At 50.5% G+C, this 23,529-nt stretch overlaps 1 protein-coding gene across 1 annotated transcript in view; it reads left to right on the top strand.

Annotated features, from left to right (window-relative positions):
* The window catches only part of UBE2F (ubiquitin conjugating enzyme E2 F (putative)), a 51,158-nt gene extending 28,756 nt beyond the window's left edge, over positions 1-22,402 (top strand). Inside the window, exons 5-10 of the mRNA XM_082658945.1 lie at positions 3,937-4,004; positions 11,051-11,121; positions 14,544-14,601; positions 16,134-16,166; positions 18,397-18,459; positions 21,735-22,402. Coding sequence (XP_082515071.1) covers positions 3,937-4,004; positions 11,051-11,121; positions 14,544-14,601; positions 16,134-16,166; positions 18,397-18,459; positions 21,735-21,785 — 344 coding nt within the window. The 3' untranslated portion in view covers positions 21,786-22,402. The remainder of the gene's footprint in view (positions 1-3,936; positions 4,005-11,050; positions 11,122-14,543; positions 14,602-16,133; positions 16,167-18,396; positions 18,460-21,734) is intronic.
* Positions 22,403-23,529: the final 1,127 nt, after the last annotated feature.

The raw sequence follows: 23,529 nt of genomic DNA, 5'->3' as shown, positions 1-23,529 counted from the left end.
GAATTGTGTTTTTCCTGCCCTTAAGTTTAAAATTTGCATAGAGTGTAATTTCCAGTGTGCTGTAAATATTGACATTTAAAGGGGAAAGTATTATTTTACTCTTTAAAATGTTTCCAGTAGAATCTAAATACCGTGGCTACACCCACCATCACGCATTAAAAAAAAACATATGTATATGAACAGGCTCCACTTTAATGGTTGGAAAATGTTCGTGGCTGCCTTTTCTCCTTGCACTCATATATTTTTATTTCACTCGTCTCACAGAATTTTATCCTAATATAAACATTCCTCTGCCTATAAGAATTTTTTCACCCTGTCATACTGTTTTGTAACTATATATTTATATTTATTTAAGAAGTTCCTATCACTGTGAGACTCCTGGGTGTTGAGCATCTTCTTTTGAACGATTGTTACAGTTGTTGTTTGTACCAGCTCCTGGCTCCTGGTTTTCTTCTGTTGCTGCCACTGCCCCTCCTGTCCCGTCTCCTGGCCCAAGTCGGGGATGCCTCAAGGCTTTGTACTGTCCTTGGACCTCCATAGTCAGGCCCCTGGGGACCTCGCCAGCTCATGAAATCTGGATGCTCTTATACACAGCTCCCAAACCTCGCATGCAGCCCTGACCTCTCCCCTACACTCCAGAAAGATCTGTCCAGAAAGATCTGCCAGCTGCGATCAGTGTCTCCGCTTGGTTGTTGACATGAAATCTCAAATTAATCTCAAATCTGATGTTGGACTTGGCGCACCTGTGCCCTCTGCAGTCTTTGTATCTTCGAGGTGACGGCTCTGCCCTTCTCCATTGCAGGGTCAAACAGCGCAGGGCTTCGACTCCTTTCTTCCCCACCCCACCCCTGATCTGCCAGCAAATCCTGGTGTTGCTACCATCAGAGTATCTCTACTCCAGCTGCTTCTACCCTGCTCCTAACCAGCATGATGTTTCTGTGGTCCTGCCCCTCCTCTGCTCAGGCCCCTCTTGTGGCTCCCTGCCTTGCTGAATAAGAGCCAGTGCACTTAGCAGTGGCCTGCGAGGCCAGGCCTGCTACCTCCGCAGCCGCAGCTTCCCCTTCCCTTGCCTCACCTTCTGGCCTCTGCATGTGCCCTGAATGCATCAGGCGCTCTCATGGGTCTCTCACCACTCTTCCATACCTGGAGTGTTCTTCTCCCGGATACCCTCCGTTTTCCAGCCTTCACTCTCAGACCTCCCTATTTAAAATTGCAGCTCCTCCCACCTCCTGGCCCCTCAGCCCTTTTTCACTTTCTGTTATATGATTAACTTACTTACTTTGTTTCTTCCCACTAGAATGTAAGCTTCATGAGGGCAGGAAGGTCTCTTGCTGGTGGTGCCTAGAACAGTGCCTGACACATAGTAACACTCACCAAATGTTTGTTGGATAAATAGTGATGGTTACTAAACACAATAGCGTTTCATCGGAGATGTATCTGAGAGCGAGAGGCTGCTCTTAGCATTTTTCTGATTTAGTTGATGTGCTTGTGAACGATGTTACTTAATGCCAGAAAGAAGGGGTCAATATCAGTTTTATTCCTTCCTTTTGTCTTTGTAGGTATAGACACTGAGAACTGCTTGTTCATATAAATAAGTAGGCAGGCACGGAAGGTGTTTGTTGTCACTACGTCTTTGTGTCCCTGGACTTCAAAGTTAGGGGCCAAAAATCATACAAGGTATTTTACTGTGGTCTTTCAGCTGATTACTAGATTAGGTTCCTTCTTCTATTTTGTTGGAAGCAAAGAGTTGGGAACCACCTGGCTGGAAATGGCTTTACAAACCCAGTCATTAGAATCCCTTTGTGTTGCATTTTCCGAGGTACGCACCGAAACCACTTTCCTAAGACCTGCCAACCGACCGCTAATCATACCCATCATTCTTCACTTGACGGCCTCTCATGTTACCTGAAATATTCAGAAAGCATTGAGAACATTGTGATATTAATTTCCTCTTACCCCTACCAATATATATTAAAAACTTAGGGTTTACAAAGACTCGTGGCTGCAGATTTAGCTCGTTCAGCGTATCAGAAATTTCTGCCGTGTGCATCAGTAGGCAGGACCAGTTCTAACTGCCAAGACTCTCTCTCTGGCGAAGCCTCTAAAGTAAGATGTGTCTCCAACAGCTGCCTGACTTCCGAGTTTAACCCCTAGTGGAGAGGTGAGGTGCGGGGCTGGCACCGCGCGGGGGAAGGCACGGGCCTCTTGCTTCTTGGCACCCTCTTCGCTTGCTTCTCATGGGGTGAGGCATTCTTTTCCAGTAGTCCCGTGATTGACATTACTAAATGAAATCTAATCGTCCCTGCCATCAGGCTCCACGTGTGTCTAACTTCAAGACATTCCAACTTGAACTGGGACATCTTATCTTTAACGCCATGCTTTGCCCTTTACAGAAATGGGTGTAAGATAGGGAAAGGCACAACCCTGCATAGTGCCTCGATTCAAGGAGCTTTACTGTGACCAGTGCATCACACCTTGGTGCAGTGCATCACAGGGAGAGGCTAGATGAGCAGGAGGCCTTCTGTTACAAGTGGGAGAAAGACAGTGAAAGGGGAGGTGGGAAGGGGCAGCTGGCATGACTCCTTGGCCTCACAAGTACTGTTGGGCAGATTGATTTCATGATAGGGCACTCGTGGACACTGGCCATCTAGAAGTGGATTCTGTTAAAGCTGTCAGTGCCCACATACCCCGTGGACAGTGTGTCCTCCCCGCAGTACCCGTACCCTGGCTGGAAGACACTAGCGTATGGTTCCTGGCAGGAAGGAGGGAGTAGGCTCCAGGGCACAGAGGGCTCCCTGTGTAACACAGCGAGATAAGGCGAGTTCTAACTGCGGGACAGACATAAATGTTGACACAATCTCAACGCCCTTAAAGAAGAAAAATGGTTTTTTAGTGGCTGGTTTGAGACCAACAACTTCCTATTAAATGTTCATTTTATATAAAAAGCTGAGGGAAGTGATAAAATGTAATATTGCTGATTTGTTCACGATGATAATATTAGAGGAAGTTGAACATTCGTTTTAAAGATGGTGGTAATTTTATCAAATTGTGAAGTTCAGAGTAATTTAACTCCTGTGGGGGGCATTCGTGCTGGAGCGCCCTCTGTTGGCAGCCACACCAGCAGCGCTTGCAACTCAGCCGAGCCCACCGCCGGCGGACTCCAGGAAAGGCAGAGAGGTGGGCGGCGCAGCGAGGGAGTTGGGACTGAGCTGTGGGGTCTGCAGACCTGGGGCGGCGGGGGGGACACGGCGGTGCCGCTCTGACCCTGGACATTCTTCTGCATACCCTCCAGCCCCTTTCCAGAGGGCCTGCTCTGTTCTGAAGGCTGTACCAAGCGCTCGGCCAGCCAGCCCACGAGTGCTGACCGGGCACAGTCGCTGAGACGGTGATTTTGTCTGGCTGGTTCACTGCCGTGTCCCCGGCCAGGGTCTGGAGCAGGGCCTGGCAGAGGGTCCATGCTCAGTCAGTGTTTGCCGAGTGACTGGAAGCCACATGCCGGGCACCGGGGAAAAGCAGTCAGCACAAGCCTGCCTCCCCCGTGGAGCTGATTCTCGTGGGGAGACCAGCGGCACACAGGTGACCGAGCGCTGAAGCAAGGTGGTCACGTGTCATTGAGGGGAGGCACTGGGTGCCGCGGGCCGGGACCGAGGGGCTGAGCGCAGGGAGGGGGCCAGTCTCCCAGGAGAGGCCTCCCTTTTCCCGAGGGCGCGTGGCCAGTGAGGAGGAGAGCGCTGCAGGCGCCAGTCAGTGTGGGCTGACTTGTAACCGTCAGGTCAGGGGTGAGGCTGGTGGAGTAACAAAGGAGCCCTGCAGTCCTCTTTTTCAACTCTTAATTCTCTGTATTTGCCATATGCTAACATAGTGTTTGCCTTTTGTTTCCTTTTTTTTTTTTTTAATTTAAAGGATTTTTTTGTTTTGTTTTGTGTTTTTTGATAGATGAGGGTTACTACCAGGGTGGAAAATTTCAGTTTGAAACTGAAGTTCCTGATGCATACAACATGGTGGTGAGTAGCCCGCGCTTGAGCCGCTGTTCCCCCTTCTTGTGGCGGGTGGCCGTCACAGGGCCCGGCAGTCCCCCCGCGTTGTGTTCGAGTGCAGCCCACCCAGTCCTAGGACTGAGCACGAGATGGCTGACACTTGTGTGGTTAATGCCCCTCATCAGCATTCTTGAGAGTGTTAGCGGAGAGGTTCCCTTTCTCAACAAGTGCTTGCGAGTACCGTGTGCCAGTATGTGCTGGGGTGCAGCTCTGCCGGGGCTGGAATTACCCCCCCCCCGAGGCTGGCACCTCTGAAGGGGGCTGCCTGGGTATTTCATGCAAATCTTGTTAGATTCTGGCACTGGAGAAAAGAGCATTTTATTTTAAACTGTAGTTTTGTTTATGGTATAACAGCACAATTCCAGAAGTGTATAAAACGTGCGTTTTAGAATTTTGGAAAAGAACAATGACCTGTAGTTTCAAATTATGAGTGATTTACACCCCTAGCTACATGTTGATCTCTCCAGGATCCTCCCAGTAATAACCGTGCCAAGTGCTGTCACATCTGTCTTTGCTTTTAAGGAACATGCCGACCCATTAGGAAGGTGAGAGAAAGTGTAGGAAGTTACCATAAAATGATAAAAGTGGTAAGTAGCAGACAGTGATATTGGTTAATAATAGGAGAATGCTTTAGAGGAATTCAGAGAAGGAAGAGAGAGGGTCACTTTTGGAAAGTGGTCGGGGCCAGTTAAGCTTCTGAGGAGAACTAGAATTGGAGTCGTCCTGTCTCGGGTTGGCTCATGCACAACTGGGGCGGGTGTTCTAGGTGACGAGGACGTCTCTGCAACTGTGTCAGTGGGTATGGAAATGAGAACTGGCAACCTGTGTACAGGTCAAGTTGACCAGGTCTACTTGAATGAAGAATCAGGCTTGGGGAATAGTGGAGAGGTGAGAAAACTCAGATTTGGGGTTTTGGGGGCATTTTCACTGTGGCTGTGAGAAATCATTGAAGGTTCGGAACAGCACCGCACACCCCTGAGTCGGGCGCCGGAGTGGGCGTGGTACGCGGGCCCTCTCCATCCCTGAGCTGCCGAGGTTGGCACGTGGCCAGCTCTGCCGATGTGATATACATCTTTCCCCCCGTGATGTTCCTCAGCCTTCTCTGGCCTGTCGACTAGGAAAGAAAAATCTGATGGTAAAGTTCAGTCTCCTGTTAACCTGAGGCTGTGGGAATCGGGCACAGCGTGTGTCCCGTTGCTTTCCCTGCAGTAACTGCTCCCTCCTTTTCTGACAGGGGGAATCACCTGCTCCCCGCGACCTCGGCCCATCTCCACCGCCCAAGTCTAGTTCAGTGGCTCTAACACTTGTTTGTTTAAAGCCAAACTTTTATCTATGGAAATTGATCTTTACTGGGCTACTGTATTAAAAGTTCTTTTGGAAATGTAATTTATGAGGATGGAAGAGTTAGCAGTCCAAGAAAAACAAAAAATAAATTTAATTTTTAAGTGAAGACAGGAAAATATGCATTTCAGGTCTTTGTCAATCCAGCCAACCAGCCACCCGCTGAGACTTCCCCTATTTCCCTGATCACCAACAGGGGAACCTGGCCTGACAGAGCACTGCACTCCCTCAGGTGAGAGCAGTTTGAGAACTTGGTTTAAGTGCGCACATATTAAGGATTTGGGGCTGTTTTAATGGTTTCTGGAAACAGCCTGACGTGCGGTACTTAAAACTCTAGACTCTCTAACCTTCTGGACATATGCCATATCCGTGGGTTACTCACCTAGAGAATGTTAAAATTAAAGGGCGGTGAGTTTGTGACAGTCTTCAGAAAAGCAGTGAATTTGGCGGGGCTGAGAACCGTGGTTCGGGTGCACTGGCATCATTTAGTGGCAGAGTGTCTTTTTCCAAGTGTGAGGAGAAAGCAAAACCTCAGAAACGTCAAGGAAGGAACAGAGTTTGTCGAGGGCTTCTGTGTGTCAGGTGCGTCCACTCAGTTTTACCTTATGTCACTCTCCAGTAGTTCTCTCGGTGACATTAATGTTCATATCTTTCCCATCAGGAAGTTAGGGCTCAGAAAGGTAAAGTTAAGAACTTGTTGGCTTTGCCGGTCTAGGTGGCTCAACTGCCAAAGCTGATTCTTGTCCAGAGCTGCCCGGCTTCCTAATGTGTGTCCTTCCCACCGCACCTGGTGGCCGCTTGGTAGTGAGAAAATGTTTGTCATACTCCCCGTTTAAGAAGCAGAGGAGTAGGAAATGAAATAAACAGAGGATAGAAAGCCACTGAGCCTCCAAGACACTTTTCCTGTATTAACTGGTGGCATATAAAGACCTTACATTTCTAGGTTTTAGTTTCTGTCTCCTTTGGAAAATTTCTAAATGATGGGCTAGTCCTGTTTCATCGGGAAGGAGACCCATGTTCTCCAGCCAGGAAGCCCTGGGAGGCCAGGCCCTCGGGGCTGTATCCAGACGCCACCCTGCTGCCGTGAGGACCTCTCTGCCTCTCATCCAGGCAGAGGTGGTGCAGCTGCCTTACCAGCAGGCCAGTGAGGGTCACAAGCTCACGCAGGGTGCACAGGGCTGCCCTGCCTCCAGGGTGCGTGAGGTAAAGTTCTTCAGTGATACAGAGGTAGTTCTGTTCACCTTTTCTGCGGTTAAGCTTTATCTACAGAATTCTTCTTAGCGTCTTTCTTCACTAGACCATCTGCTCCCTGAAGGAGGAGTCTGGAGGTGTCTTAATCTCACTGTATTTCCAGTGCTGGGCGGGGGCTGCCACACCAGGCATCCAGTGCTTGGCATGCTCTCTGCCCCCCAACAAATTTATGGTGTTGCAGATTAAACCAGCATATGAAAGGTTACAGGCAAATAGGTAGAGATTATGAGGGCAGACTTGAAGGAATTCATGTTTCATCTGGATGAGGAGATACAGCCAGTTTTTAGCAAGTCAGCCTGAAAGGGCTTTGCGGAGCTTTCTCAGGATTCATTTGCTCTAATGCCATAATTTACATGATTTCTGTACTTCATGAGGAATTTGTTTTTAACCCCTAACACTTATAGTTCCTATAATTAAGGTCAGTTATTAAGGTTGTGAATGAAAACCTTTTAAGCAGTAAAGTAGATCATTATTTTAGAATAAACTTTTTTGGAACAGAAAGAATACACCTGTTTGGTGCCCCCTCACCCCTCACACCCCTCCGCCCCAGCAGCTGAAAGGCAGATTTCCTCGGGATCTTGGTCCTTTTTTCCCTGAACTTTATCTCGCAGTCTCCAGCTGCCTCGTAATCTCTCTCAGTCCTAGAAATAGGCTGCAATGATTGACTGGCGTTTAATGAGCTCCTGAAATGCGCTGGGTTCTGTGTCAGACACTGTAGGCTGGAGATGAGAGTCGAGCGGCCTTTGAAGAAGCTCAGTCTCTGGACACAGAAACAGTGACGAACCAATGTGATGGGGATGCCCGGAGGAGGCCTGAGTGCAGATGGCAGCTTGGCTGTGATGTCCCAGGCCTCACGATGCTCCCATGGCATTTTGCTGTGAGTGGTCAGAGGAAACCGTGTGCTGAAGCAGGAGAAAGGAATGCGGCTTTTCTCTCCCTGGAAGTGAGGTTATGTGATGCAACCAAATCGAGTAATGTGACCGTGACCAGCCCTGAAAGGGGTCAGGAAGGGCTGCCCTGCCACGTTTCCAGAAGGAGGAGAACCGGAGGTACCACAAGTAACACTTGAATACCCAGTCACCCCTCTTCTTTTTATGTAATTTATTATACTCTGTGGAAAATTGAGAAAATACCACTATGCAAAAATAGAATATTAATCACCTGTTATCTCTCCATCCAGAGATGATCACCGTTAACTTTTTGATGTATGTTATGCACAATATATAATCACACATACGAGTGGGATCACGCTACACATAGCTTGGTAACTTGGGTTTTTTTTAACATCATAGTATAGGACAGTATGTCATCATATCGTGAGAACGTATGTTATCACGTCACTTAATATATAATGACATCATCATTAGTAAGAACACTTAATTGTATGATGTATCATGGTTTTAAACTAATCCTTTATAGTTGATCACTGGCTGACCAATATTTTGATTATATGAACCAGACTTTATGTAAGGGGCAAAATAGTAAATATTTTAGGCCTTGTGGACCATATATGGTCTCTGTCGTATATTGTTTTTTTAAAACAACCTTTTAAAACTGTAAAGGCCATGCTTAGATTATAGACCACGTGAAAACAGGCCTGGCCTTATTTGGTCCATAGGCTGTAGTTTACTGACCCCTGGAATAAGCAGTGCTGTGATACATGTCCTAGACAGCAGCTTGTGCATGCCTGCCGCTGTCTTTGGATAAATTCTTAGAAGTGGAATTACAGGTACTGAGTAACTGATGCTAATTTTAAGGCTTTTTATCAGTACTATCCAGTTACCCTCCAGAGAGTTTTTCCAGTTGACATCCCCACCATCAGTGTTTGAAAATTCCCTTTTTCCTAAACCCTTACCAACGTGGGATATTTTCATTATTTTTTTTCTTTTTGCTATTTTGGGAGGAAATAAGTGGTATGTAAATGTCATTTGAATTTTCATTTCTTAAATAAGTAGGGTGCTAAATTTTTTTCCTACTTATTAGCTCTTTATGTCTTTTATGAGCTGTTGTTATGTGCTTAGCCCTTTTTTTCCTTTGAGGTATTTTTTTTTTATTATAAGAGTTCTTATATAGAAATTATATGAAACTTTTTCTTAGTTTACTTAGCTGTGCTGTAAACATTTTCCTGTTTTTCATTTTTTTTGTTGTTCTATAAAAGTTTGTGGTTTTTTTTTCACCACTGTAGTCAAATCTACTTTTCCTTCTTGAATTTTTCATGTTGTGAAATGCTTAAAACAGGCCTTCAGACCCCAAGATAACTCATCCACGTTTTCTTCTAGTCCTCTTAGAGTTCTGTGTCGTTTATGTGGAATAAAGCTCTAAGTGAATATCTAACTGTACTTTTCCGAATGGTTAGCCAGTTGTCCACTGAAGAATCCCTGCTTTCCCATTGATTTGCACTGCAGTCTTTGTCATATACTAAACCCTTAGCTGTGTGATGGGATGGCTGGTCATGCCACCACTGAGGTAGGAGGTGGAGCTGGTATTTCTTGGTCTTGCTTTGGGGGCGGTAAAGGTCTACAAGAATGGTTCAGTTTAGAAAGTGTGTGTCAGAATCCAGGACCACAGTTCTGGTGCAGAGGTTTGCTCTCTTTGTGGGGTACCGCTGTTACGAGGGCCATTGGCCAGGGGGGCGGCTGCACCAACATCTAACTGTGGACGGTGTGAAGGGAGAAGGAGGAGAGGGGCAAGTGCAGTCGGACCCTTGGAGCCGCGTGGACACTCGGCGGGGTGACTGTGTGTTGGGGCCTCAGAGGAGGGAGGGGGTGAGCCTTCAGTCCCTTCAGATCCTGAGTTGGTGATGCGCTCTACCCAGTAGGTTACCTGCGTTCAGTGTTCATTAGAGAGATTTACCAATATGTACAGCGCCAGTGACGCGGACCTTCCCTCTTCAGCCTGAAGGCCCTGCTGAAAGTGCAGGCTGTGCTGTCGAATGCATTCCTGTTTACTTGCAGGAAAGCAAATGAGCGTATTCAGTTGATTTCAGCTCACTGTGAACCTAAATTCTGTAATCCTCAGACGCCTACATCTGCATGGTTGGATTAATCATTTTGGGGAGTCTAGGTGACATGACATATTTGACATTCTGATGTCATGGTGTTTTGAAATCAGGAAGAAAACTTACGAGGGTACTGAAAAATATGTTTGTTTTATACAAATAAGGAGCTGAAACTATTAGAGTACTAGAAATAGTACAGGAGAAGATCTGGATGGTGAAAGATTTTCTAGATTGGTATCAAAGATAAAAATTTGATGACGAAGGCTTCGTATCTGTGAGATGAGCTGTCTGGTGAGATTCTGTGAGACGACTGTCAAGCTCCTCAAAGCAAGGCCACCTCGTGGTGGAACTGGGCCTGGGGAGAAGGCGCACCCGCTGCAGTGGGTGGGCTCGCGGCCTCTCTGGAGGCGAGGGCACTTGGCGCTGAGTGCGCAGCCTGCTCTCTGGCAGCCCCTCCCCTTCCTGGCCTTCATCCTGGGGACATATCTCATGGATGCGAATGAAGACAGCGTTGATCCAGCAGGTTTGTAGTGGAAGTGGGAAGCAACCTAAACGTCCAGTGATAGGGAACTGGCTTGTTAAATACTAGTGTTTGTACCGTGGAATGCACAAAAGCCCAAAGTCATCTGAAATGGTGACAAAAATAAACGTGGAAAAGAAACGTATAGCACATTTCCCTACTTCTGTCAAGAAAAATGAATGTGCATCACACGCACCTGTGTGTCGCCTAGAACAGAGGCTCCAACATGTGCATCAGGTGTTACTAGAGATTATTTCTGGGGAGAGTTTTATATTCTCTATATCTGTAGATGTGCAGATAGCTTTCCTTTTTGTTGTTTTCTTAGGTGAGTATGGATTGCTTTTAAAACAGAGTAATAGTAAAAGAACAGTTTTATGCAAACATGCTTCACCCTGAGTACTGCTGGTGTGCCTCATTCCCATGTACTTGTGTTCGTTGTCTCCTCCTTTAAGTATAAAGTGGGCTAGGACTTGCACCGAGAAGAAAGTAAATGACAACCACGCCTTCAGAGACACCCACAGAGGGGGCCAGCGCCGCCGTGAGGGGCAGCATTTCAGCCGTAGCCCAGCTACGTAGCGTCAAGGAGGCCGCGGGCTCCTGTAGGCAGTGGGGCCTGGAGGCTGCAGAGCTCCTCCCGGAGGGCGCCGTGGCTTCTCCTGCACAGGCAGGGTCAGAGGACGCAGAAGCCCGGCCGCCGGCAGCCCCGGGGCCTGTAGAGGGGTCCTGTTCGGGGTGCAGGCAGGCTTTACCCGTGCGAGCGGCGCGGTGCATGCAGTGTGCACACACTGCTGCGGGGGTGGCGGAGCCGGTGCCTGCTGAGCCACGTGAGTGGTGAGACAAGGCCCTGGGCGGGGTACGTGGAAGGCTCTGGAGAGCCTGTGATCTCTTCCTTCTGTGTTGCAGCCTCCTAAAGTGAGATGCCTGACCAGGATCTGGCACCCCAACATCACAGAGACAGGCGAGATATGTCTCAGGTGAGTTTATCTGCGTTCCCGTCTTCCGTGTTGTGAGCACCGTGTGTGAGTGATGGGCTTTCTACACGGTATCTCCCCCTAGAGGAGATCTTGAGGCTGGGCCGATGTTAGGGAGGCTTCTGGCTGCACTCTGCGGTCCACCCAGGTGCCCCCGTCGAGGGCCCTTACCCTTTTCCCTCCGTCTGGCTGATTTTAGCTAAGAGGGGAGAATATGAGTAATGGAATCCAGGGTGGGGGGATGTGGACGGGAGGCTTCAGAAGACCCAGGCACTTGTATTTAAATGTCCTCTTTCCCAAATCGTCTGGATGCGCATAGGAGCACTCTCGTAGCAGGATACGCTTTCCCAGTCGTGCCTGGGTCCCCACCCTTCCAATGGCAGATGGTCAGGGGTCAGTGACTTCGTGCCGCCTAAGCTTGCTGGTCACTAACGTAGAGAACTGGAGGAGTTGCGTAGAGTGTTGGTTGTTGTCGTTTTTTAGTAAATTTAGCTTGTGGGCTTTATTTTTCTACGTCTTGCGCTTTCTCTGGTAGGGCAGTGAGGTTAACTTGTAGAGGCTCTGGTGCTGGACCCCCGGGCCAAGCCCCAGCCCCACCACTGCCAGCTTCGGGACTGCGGGAACCTGGAAAGCAGGCAGACAGGGTTTCTCCGGTGTGTCCTTTGCTTTCTTACTGTGAGCTAGTCCCTCCTCAGGCCCTGCCTCTGTGTCCTGTCCTTTTACCCTCTTCTCCCCACACGTGCACTGTGACCGCTCCTCCCTGCGAGGACAACCACTAGGATTCATCTCCCCATTTTAGTTTGTATGTGGAGCCCCCTGTTCTTTCATATCAGCTTCATTTTAATAGCTAGTTAACGGGAATTCCCTGGTGGTCCAGTGGTTAGGCCTCCACGCTCTCACTGCCAAGGACCCAGGTTCAGTCCCTGGTTGGGGAACCACAATCCCGCCAAAAAAAAAAAAAGATAGTTAAAAATACACTTTATAAGTCAGTCATCCTCCCTTTTAAGTATCTGTCCTTTAAGTGTTGAAACTTTAAAAATCTATGATCTTCAGGTCCAGATTGTAAGTGGTTTCTGGTCCGGCCTTGTCTCCCCAGGCTTTTCACCTGTGCCCACTCTCCTGGGGGCTCCCCACACTCCACTTCCTGTCACGTCCCCTTCTCCGGTCAGAATTAGGTCCAGAGAGGGCATTTCTCTACTCACTTTTGCAGCCTTCTGAGAAATCAGATTATTAGCAAAGTATAATAGGAATTTAACAGATGGTTAAATGTAAATTTGGTTAAATTTGTAGTTAAATTTGGTTAAATTTGTAGCCTGCTACAAAAGACAGAAACTTTAAAGGAAAATCATTGATAGGTTTAGCCACATTAAAATTTAAAATACAAAAGCACAAAATTGAAAGAGAAAAGATCAGCAAGATTACATCCTTTGTATGTAAACAGTCCTTTCAATCAATATGAAAACGATGGGACATATCCACCAGAAAAATGAGCATTGCCTACAAGTAGGTGATTCATAGGAGAAGCACAGCGGGTGCTGAGCGTCTGCTTGATGCTCAGTCTCCTTGGTGATCAGAGGACACGTGGAAGCAAGGGGATGCCGCTCACCACTTCTCAGACTGGCAGATACAAAAGCAAAGTGTGTGTGAGAACAGGCTCCCTCGTTCCACTGGAGAGTGCGTGTACCTGTACACCTTTCATTGGTCCTTCAGCCATAAGGCCTACATTTAATTTGTATATACCCTCGGACCTGTCAGCTGCACCTCTGGGAATTTAACTGAGGGAAGTAATGTGCCAGGTTTATGTACAAAGACTACCTCTTTGTGAAAAACTAGACAATGTCCAGCGATGGTTTTGGACATGGCATCTCCTGAGTAAAGGAAATGACGTGCCTGGCGCTCCATGGGGTCTGGTCTAGTCACAGGGGTGCTTTTTGCTTCTCTTAGTGAGACTTGCCCTGCTCCCACCAAGGGCCCACACCCTGCTCTTGGCTCAGGGCCAGCAGTGCTATGTCTGTGGGATTGGAGGGACCAGGGCCATGAACCCGGCGGTTGCACTTCAGATTTTTGTTCTCCTAGAACCTGAGTTTCCAGTGTAGTCCCTGGGGCATCCTCTGTCCCCTTGCCTGTACCCTCTCTGATGGCCACGTGGCTGTCACCTGAGCTCCCTCGGGACTGCCATCTGCTCAGGCTGGGCCTGAACCTCCGTGGTGTCACCCTGCCCAGATCTGCGGCCCCAGACATGGGCACACCTGGCCTCCAGGGGCAGTCCTGCTCTGTCTGTGCTTGTTGACGGGGAAGCTCAGAGGGCGCTGACTGGTCGCCCAGTCTGCCCGCCTGCCTTCCATCAGCTAATGTTGGCTGAGCCCAGACACAGTGGGGAGCAGTTTGTGATCTCTGTTTTATGGAGTCTGCCAGCTGGTGGGGAGACAGGCACTAAACAAGTAAACAAGGGTATAGCTAAAATTGCAATAAGGTCTATAAATGAAAAGGATAAGCTAGATCAGAAATAATTCTTTCCCCTGTCTTAGTAAAGAAGTCTCTCCTTGGATCATATAAAGCACCAGGATTAGGCAGTTGGTTCCCAAAAAGTTATTCAGAAGTTGTAGAGATTTTATCTCAACAACTCACTGATACCTCTGCAGGGTGGGAAGCCGTGCCCCGGGTAGATGGGATTAGGGTGCATGATGGGAGTTTTCTTTCCGGCGCTCGAAGTGAGCTGTAGGCTAGTTTTATTTACTCTAACTGGTGCTTATTTGTATGCGCACATGCTGTGCAGTTGCAGCTGGTAGGACAGTCATGAAAGTGACTCTTAGGTCAGCTCACATCACGTACCCCTGGAGCCCACGTGACCTTCCCTGAGCGTGGTCCTCCCACCCGCGGGTGAGCACCTTCCAGAATTTTGTGTTCATCTGCTTTTATTTTTTAAACAGCTATTAAAATCATGTGCTAGGTGCTCACGTGGGTGAGTCTACAGCTCCATCTGGGGGCGCGTGCCCTGGGGCGGGTGCTGCCCTGCGCCTTGGTTTCTCCTCTGTAGCACGGGACCCCTCCCTCTTTGGTCTTGGGGCACTGGGTGAGTGTTGGGTCCTGCTGACACGCAAACAGGAAGCTCCGCTGTCATTGTTGTCACCGTCCTTTTCCGAATGTTAAATTGACAGATGCGCTCTGTATGTTCTGATTTAAGCACGCTTTTCCCCTGCTGAGTGTACAATACATAAAAATAACACTCACGATTAGACTGGAGGACCCATACAGGCGTGAGGCAGAGAAGGCCTTCTGTAGCGACACAGGAAACTGTGGAGCCACAGAGGAGAGACGGACTGCATGAGACGTGCACCTCCGTTCCGCCAGAAATCACGCTGAGCAGCTCGCGGGACTGGAGCCTGCTCCCTGCTGACCGCTGTGCCTTTCTGTGTCTGTTTCAGTTTACTGAGAGAACATTCGATTGACGGCACTGGCTGGGCCCCCACGAGGACACTGAAGGTAGCGTGTCCTTTGCCCACACCTCCCCGGATGCCCCTCCATCGGCAGCCAGCCTCCTGTAAGGACAGCGATGTCCACGCTGTCCCATCTGCATGGGTGGACGGGCCCACGCTGCCCACCCGCCACCGCCTGCCTGGGGCTGCTGGCCAGGCGCTGGCCCTGCTCAGCTCTGCCCCCACTTCTCTTCGGTTGGGGGCGGGGATTAGGGTGTCGGGTCATCTCCTCTCCCCTCTGCCCTTTACCGTTTACGGTTTGTGCTTCGGTGGTTTACTGTTTCTACCCTCGTCTTGTTATTCGCCCCAGTCCTTGATAGTTGTCTCCCCCTTTAAGCAGTGGAGATTCGCCAGGCGTGGGTAGAGACGGAGGAAGGAAAGGCTGGATGTTCTGTGTCTGCTCTGAGTTACACTGGACAGAGGAGGGGTGGCAGGGTGCAGCCAGGTGTGCTGCACGGGGGCCCCTCTGCTGGGGCAGGGGGTGGAAAGGGGAGCCACAGGGACTAAATAAGTGGCCCCAGTTGCTTCTCCAACATGGCTTGAGTGGGTTTCAGGGGTGCGTGTCGTGGGTGCCCACGTGAGGCCGCTGGCTGTGCTTCGCCTCAGGGCTTTTCCATGGTGCTGTCCGTAGGCACCTGCAGTTTCTCCCCACGCCTGACCTTTTATCAGAAGGAGTCAGGACTTTTGGGCAGTGTTCACCTAGTAGTAAGCAGCTACCTGACTTTTGCCATCTTCTTTGCCTGAGTAGTGAACTGGTCCCACACGGTCGTAGCCTCTGCCTGTCTGCTGAGGGATCGATCCTGCCCAGAAGAGCGATCGCCTGGGACTGGGTTTAGGGGCAGCCGTGTTCCCAGCCTGCACTTCAGCACAAAGGCGTGGTCTTCTGAGCCAGTCGCCGTCTTCCCTGGTGACCGTCCTGCTGCTCTGACACTGATGGTCCCACCTTTCAACTTGAAAGGGCCGTGGGCCTCCAGTCAGCCTGTTTGTGAAGCTCTGAGAGCCGTGTGGCATATCACATGTGCCGTCTCCCTGCCTCTCTCTCTCGTAACGTTTTTCCACACATGTCCACTTTGGCTCAGTCAGGCATGGATTATAAATGCTGTCCCACCTAAAACCACTCATAGGTCTCAGTCTGTGCCAAGTGCACAAAAAGCGAGCAATGGCTGGTAACAGAGCTGCTGCGCTGGATGCTGTCCCCCAGGTTGCAAGGGGGAACCTGAGACTAACTTTTTAGGCCCTGCGTTTTTTTTTTTGTTTTTTTTTTTGCGGTACGCGGGCCTCTCACTGTTGTGGCCTCTCCCGTTGCGGAGCACAGGATCTGCGGCATGCGGGATCTTCCCAGACCGGGGCACAAACCCGCGTCCCCTGCATCAGCAGGTGACTCTCAACCACTGCGCCACCAGGGAAGCCCTAGGCCCTACCTTTTAAAATAACTCCTGCAGAAAACTAACCTCTTCCACTATATGCTGACTTAACTGGTTCATCTCTTAGAGACCATCCCCACCTGAAACTTGTTTTTGTCTTTCTTTCTCATTTCAGGATGTTGTCTGGGGATTAAACTCTTTGTTTACTGTAAGTATGTTGACCAGAATCCCAAGTTTTTCTGCCTCCTGGTTTTAAAGATCGCATCAAGGATAACATGAGGGGATCAAAACCAGCGGTGTGGGCGCACTAAAACCCCCTTTTCTTTGGCACTTTTGTGAATCAGAGGAGCAGTGAGACAAGAACTGAGGGGGCTTTGGAGTGACACTCTGGGAGGTCCTGGGGCCGGGAGGGGCGGGAGCAGAGCGTCCCCACTTCCGCCCTGCTGTCGTGGCCGCCTCGCTCCCGGGGGCCGGCGTGGGCCAGTTCCGCTCTCTGTGGTCTCCTCCACGCAGGCCCCTCTGGGAGCGCCTGGCCCACCTCACACCGTCCGCTCTCACCGGCAGCCAGTCCACAGCTTCCTTCGCTCCCAGAGGCCCAGTTTGGGAGAAGGAGTGTGTCGTCACCAACCTTTAGGCTTTTCACAAACCCAGAACCTTAGAATTATTCTCTTAATCAGTGAAGTTTGCTGTCCTCAGAGAACAGCACCTCTCAGGCAGGGGCTGGAGGGCGGGAAGAGGTGTAGGAGAACGGGAAAGGGGGAAAGCTGGTATTTGGAGTTTTATATAGTATTATTCGTTCCTTTGAGTTTTGGCTTTTTGATCATAAAGAAGCTTTGAAAGAAATAAGCTTCAGGGATCTGTCTCTGGGCAAAAAAAAAAAAAAAAAATCTCTGCTACTTTTGGTAAAACCTAAGTCCCCCCATGAAAATGAGCCCATCCTGGACAGCCCCCAGGACGGCGGGACGGCTCCCTCACCCTGCCGTCCTCAGCCAGTGAAAGACAGCAGAGCAGAGCCCAGAGGAGACCCCTAAGTGCCTGCCCCCCCTGCCTTCTCGGCTGATGTCACCGGGTGGTCCAGTAACACCTCCTGATTTCGGGACCTGCCGTAATCTCCAGGAGAAGGCAATACCCAAGGGGTACCGGGCCATCTGGACAGGTTTCTGCTGGTCTCAGCTGTTTTGTTGTGATTGTTTTTGGCTTCTCCATTGAAGTGAATGAAGTTTTACTTCTGGAGATGCAGAGGCTGGAGTGTGATTTAAAACCTGCCTGGCAGTTGTGCTGCTTCTCTTTTGAAGGACATCTGATGGGTCCCCATCTCTCCAAGCACTCCAAACCTTCCAAATTCTAAAGAGCCCATCAAACTTGCTAATGAAGTCTATAACGGTTATTCCAACTCAATATTCATTTTAGGTAAAATACATGGTAAAGAAGATGAAGAATTCTGTATGTCTGGTGTGAGTCTGTATATGCACCGGGATTCTCATATAATACGTGCTTTATATTTCTGCCTATTTCTGGGACTTGGAACTAATTTCCCAGCTGTTAATGATCATAGAGATTTATAATTTTTCCTGGCTGTATTTGTGACATATTGGTCACACCCATATTTATTTCCAAATCAGGAATACAATCCCCAGATTAAACATTTCTCCTCAGGAGAAATAACAGTTGTCTTTACAATGATCCATCAGTGGCTTTGGAAAGCAGTGACTCAACATAACAAATGTTTCTGCCCTGACCTTTAAGAAGAGGACTAGGTAGTATAAAGGAAAGACACGGTCTTCAATCTAAAATCCGTCATTATTCTTGGGGGTGGGGGGGAGTAGCATTCCAGGGCTCTTCTAAGGTGGAAAGGGTCTGGTGCTGGTTCCCTGGGGCCAGGGAGCCCTGGCCACAGTGGCACCATCCTACGTTGTTAGGTCGGGTTGCAGACGTCCTTCCTACTGGATTGTGAGTGCCGTGCTTGTGGAGGTGAGTTAAAGGTGAAGGGAGAGTCTAGGCAAAGTCAGAATAGAAACATAGACTTAGAAGACAGAGTTGTTAATCACAAAATAAAGGAGAAAATGAATTTTTAAGGAAAAATTAATAGGATTTTTTATTTAGAAATGCTCATAATAAGAGTGGTTTGTCATTCCCCAAGTATCAAAACTAGCATTAGAAATCAGTGTGGTCACTCTTTCCTCACCAAACGTTGGGTAATCGTGAGTAAACACATCCCTGCCTTCTTTCAGTGGACCGTTAATCACCATCTGAAAATGTATCTCACGTTCAGTGCTCCTACATCAAAAGGAACTTTAGTTCTCAGGAGTTTTTTCAGCTCTGGGTCGTTCTGTCATTTTCTGATTAGGTTTCTGTTGCCTGCTTCATAAAATGAAGACTTGCAACAGCAGAAAAACAGATTCTTTCCATTGTTTACTTTGAGTTTCTCTCTTTTTAAGGATCTTTTGAATTTTGATGACCCACTGAATATTGAAGCTGCAGAACATCATTTGCGGGACAAGGTAAGTTAGTAACAGGAATATTCTAGGTTGATGTATTTGGTGAAAAGATAATTACTGCCCCTTGATTAAATAAGTATGAAACTGAGAATGGTGACTAGAATTTAACTAGAATTAAATCCCATTGAATTAAATGGGACTAGAATTTAAAGCAATGTATGAATGATGTATTATAATAAATGTGAGTGGTCTCAGAAAAGTGTTTGACCCGAGGTCAGACAGAAGTGTTTCTAGGTGTGGTTCCCTGGTAGAGTTCAGTATGAGTGATCTACAACAGGCGGCCGTCGCTTTACCGCATGATGGCGTAGGAGCACAGAAGGGAGACCGAACCAAGGGTGTTACCGCCCCCCCACCCCCGCCACCTCTGCCGCCACCCAGCGGGCTGACCGCCCTCCACACCTTCCCAGAGTGCAGGGGCACGCGAGCCCACAGCGATGGGGTCGTGTTTGTTTTGTTGTCGTTGTTCGTGTATTTTCGCTTTTTCCCCCCAAGTCAGTGCATAAACTATCCCTCGTTCATTTTAGGAGCTGTTGAATAATATCCTGTGGTGTGGCTCTACCGTACTTTTCTCAACCATTCTCTTATGGCTGGGCACTCAGGTTTTTCCACGGGATTATTTTCCAGCTACAGACAGCGCTGCAGTAAATGCCCTTCGTACACACATCCTTACAGTGTGCGGGCACAAGGCACAGGGTCTGGGGCAGGAGCCCGGGAGGCGGCCGAGCGTGGCCGAGGTGAGGCTGCTGGAGGTTGTTCGGAGCTGGTCGGGCCTAAGCAGACAGCTCTGCGGCGCTGACTCCGTTTAGTCACAGGACCTCACGTTTCGTTTTCTGAGCCACATTCCCTGTGAATCCTTGCCCTGCCCAGGAGTCAGCCACCTAACGCTGTTGGATGGGCTGACGTGGCTCTGAACGTAGGACGTTCTAAAGGCCATCAAGCTGGTTCTAAATACCGTGCTTAATGTTGAGGTCAGCTGCTTCTGTACATGTAAGACCTACCGTGTGCCAGACCGCGCGGGCGTTTTAAATGTGCCACGTGTGGTGTTCACCACAGCCGGCCTTAGCAGGGCCCCGAAGGGCAGGCAGGAGGGCCCCCCGGCACGTGTCCCGGCACACGGGGAGCAGAGAGTCAGGCGGTGGCCCCGGAGGGTCAGCGGGTGCCTCTGGTCGGGCAGGCAGAGGAGGCCACGTCCTGCTGAGCAGGCCGGGAGGCGGCCGAGGTCTTCAGTCTGGCCTCGCCGGCCTTTGGCAGTCAGCCATCTATACCCTCGGGGCGGCCCTGGCGGGGAGGAGCCTTTGTTTGTCCCCCGTGCTGACAAGCCTTGCAGGTGGGCCCCCAGGAGGCTCTGTTCAAGTTCTAACTCCACCTGTCATTGTCATTGTGCCCAACAAGGATGTCCCCACTCAGCACTAACAGTTGTAGCCCCTGTAGACTAAACCTTGTCGGGAGGGAACACCCTTATAGAGCCAGGAGGAGAAAAAACATGTTACGATTGTTTATTTTTTATTGTTCTCGGAAGGGTGTTTCCTGCTCTTTGTATGAAATAGGAAGAGACTTGCAGCTTACAGGCAGGCTTCATTTTATTGTGCTTCGCAGATATGGGTGTTGCTGCTTTATGTCGGGTTCTCAGGGAAAGCCCTTCTGGTAAGATGTGAGTAGAGGCCGGTTGTGAACCAAGTGGACCTCAGGCGGGAGCGTTCCAGAGGCCTCAGCGGCAGCGCAAAGGCCCTGAGGCAGGACTGCGCTCCTGGTGTTCAGCGATGCTTCAGAGGCCCCGTGTGACTGGGGCAGGGCAGCAGGAGGGCAGTGGTGACATGGTGTAGCAGCAGCCCTGCATGGCCCTCCAGGTGCCAGGCAGTGTCATACCTGCTCCCAGACACACTTGTTCCCCTGACAACCCACGAGGGAGGGACTCTTGCCCCTGATTTGCTGCTGAGGGAGCAGGGCCACCAGGAAGTGAAAGACTTGCCGGGAAGGGGCGGACCCCAAGATTTGAACCCAGGCGGTTTGGCCCCAGGGTTCGTGGTCTTCTCACTGACGAGAGCAAAGGTGATTAAGGCTGAGCTGAGGCACCTGTGGTCCTGGGTGTCTGTGGGATCGTCACTCCGCATCCCGGGAGCTTTGGCCGCGGCTGCCTGGGAGCCGATGGTATGTCGGCAGCTGGGTACCGTGGAGGTGACCTTGTGAGAGTTTTGCTGAAGACAGCCAGGGCTTCTGTGCAGCCCGTGTTGGCTGCGGGCAGGCAGCTGTGAGGGAGCCTCTGAGCACAGTCCTGGGCCGCCTGGTGGCGACCACAGGGGTCCCCTTCTCCCCTTTCCTTGAACCCGCCCCACCCTGAAAGAGTGACTGCAGCGTGGCCGAGGGGAGCAGCCCCGTTCCGCCCGCGCCTCCCAGGGTGGCCCCTGCAGCAGGCAGGGCCCGGGGCTGTGCCTCTTGCTGGATGGGACTGAAGCCTGGGACCCTGTGTGCAGCTGTGGGTGGGGGTGAGAGGGTTGAGAGCCCGCCTTCAGGTCACAGGCTGTCCCGCCACCAAATGCGGGCGGGTGTTCTGAGGTGGACAGGCTCCAAGTCACTCGTGGCTCAGACAGTCCCAGGGGCCCTTCCCAGTCCTGTAAGGCCAGGGAATTTTGCTCCTGACCTTAGAGAGAAAAGACCTGGGGACACACTTGGGGCGTTGGCTCAGATCTGAGGTGGCTTTCCCTCTCGCGCTAGCCTGGGAGATACCTGCATCCATACAGCGTTTTTACCCCTGAGGGATCAGCCCAGGCCCCCAGGTGGCCTCTGCTTGATGCCCAAGGAGGGCCCTCTGTAGCAAGCCCACCTCTCCTCTCGGGCAGGGTGGTCACCCTGATGGCGGGCTGCACTTGGGCCATAGGTAGCAGGGTCCTGGGGAGACAGATCAGGACACAAGGGTCTTCCTGAGAGCCGCAGCCAAGGCTCATGCCCATTTGTGGTCCAGAGTCCCGGCCGGACCCGCATCGTGACCTTGACCACACTGGTGGATCTCACTCTCCCCGTCGGCACAACGAAGGGTCTTTGGTTCCCGTCCGCCCAGAGCTTGTTTGTGTCCCCTCCCGGCACCCAGAGTGACAGGGAGGTGGCACTCAGCCCCGTGGGTCTCTGAGTCTCCTGCCACCTTGGCGACTGGAGGATTGGAGGCCGGACCCTGCACGCCCTCCCGAGAGCTGGCGGGGGCCCTTGGCTCGGGGGCACGCAGCCTGTCCCTGAAGTGTCGCCCTGCGCTGACTCACCCCCCCTTCCTCCCCTCTGCCCCACAGGAGGACTTCCGGAATAAAGTTGAAGACTACATTAAGCGCTACGCCAGATGACAGGAGGAGAGGGCTGCGGGGCCGTGGACTGTGCGCTACCAGCTTGTCTCCAGCTGAAACGAGAAGGGAGTCTCCTCCCGTCCCTGGCTCCCCTCAGTCCTGCTGGGCCGCCCCAGTCCCGCGACCATGCCGTCCCGAGGAAGCACCTCTTCACGACCGCCCATTGTAGACAGAGAGTTCCGCATAAATACAGCCAGAAAATGTGCTTCGGGTCCTAAAGAGTTGTCTGCTTACCTTAACATGTTTACTTTTTTGAAACTGTACTGTATAGGCTGTTAATGAGATTCTCGAGAAGTTGTGATGAACTCAGCATTGAGGCTAGAGCTTGCTTCTCCCCTCTCCCCAGTCAGTCCCTGCCCAGGCGATGCTAATGACGTGCTCAGTGTAGCTCGCAGACGGCGGTCAGAACCCGCTGCAAACCGTGATTGGATGCGAATTCCCTTCGCTCCTTCCACGAATGTTGGCCCTGCCCAGGTGTCGTGAAGCTTCCCAGAGTGCATATGGTCGTTCACTGTAGATCTCTCACTGAAATGCGTATTTTATTTAATGTAAGTATATTTTGGAACAGATTTGTAATTTGTACAATTTAATGCTTTAATTATTTTTTTCTATTCTCATTTAGTTTGTATTTTCATTGTATAGAGCAGACAGAAAGATGTTGGGTCAAGCAACTATTGAAGAGAAATACAAAGAAAATATAAAAGACACAGTATTCGTTCTGTCCAAATGCAACGAGAATTTGGCTTGTGAAAATCAGCTCCTGTTTTCAGGTCCAGATGGGGCAAAGTTTAGGGACCCTTTGAAGCTAGATCTGGATGAACTAAAAAATAATAATAATAATAGCAGGGAGCCCTTTCTCACATGCTGCCCAGAGGAAACTGGCTGGAGCGCAGCCCCGCCAGGGGCTTGGTGTTTCTGCCGTGGTCATGTGTCTGTGAGCCACTGCGCAAGAGAGCCAGACCCTCGTGTTCTGGGGACAGGAGAGATACCTCAGGAATCGGCCCAAACAATGTCTGATGCCACTGAGACCACCCATGTGGCCTTCCGAGTTCTCTGATTCTGGGCCCCGTCTCGGGGTTGAGTCTCCCAGGCCTTTGGAGGGCCAGGAATCAGTGGCGCCACTCAGCCATTCCTGGGTCAGGTCAGTGCACTTCAGAGTCAGAACACTGAGGAGAGGTGAGTGGCTTTATTACAGCGTTCGACATCTGAACCCTTGGAATCAAATGCAAAATAAACATCTGTATGGTTTTGTCTGCCGCTCACCTAACACGCTCCAGTGTACCTGACAGCCAGCCTCCTTAGGCCTCTGGATTCCCCCGTCTACCAGCTAACCGGTCTGGCTCGTTTTTCTTAATTTATGACGTGATCCCAGATTATGAGATCAGTCTGTCCTGGAGATCAGCGGGGGAGGAATTCGGGCCATGCTTCCCATTTGTAACCAGCAATCATGCCCATTAGACTGGAGGGTGACCCTGGCTGACGGGCCACTCCGTCGGGTGTGCAGAGCAGGAAGGATGGGGCTGGTTAAGGGCATGGTAGCGTCTCTGTGGCCCAGAGCCTGTCAGGCACAGTCACCCTGGGAGGGGCGCTCCAGTTCACATACTTCAACTCACCAACTGGCTTCAGAGCCATCCTCTGCTAGGGGGTCAGGAGGGTAGCAGCTGGCCATCGACACGCCTGATTGGTGCCCCTGTGACCCAGGGCGTGCTGCTCTCTGCCAGCTCTAGCCCGAGTCATTTCACAA

The sequence above is a fragment of the Grampus griseus genome, assembly GCF_964374135.1.
Source record: "Grampus griseus genome assembly, chromosome: 7".
In the NCBI taxonomy this organism is placed as follows: Eukaryota; Metazoa; Chordata; class Mammalia; order Artiodactyla; family Delphinidae; genus Grampus; species Grampus griseus.
This window is presented reverse-complemented; position numbering and strand designations above follow the sequence as displayed.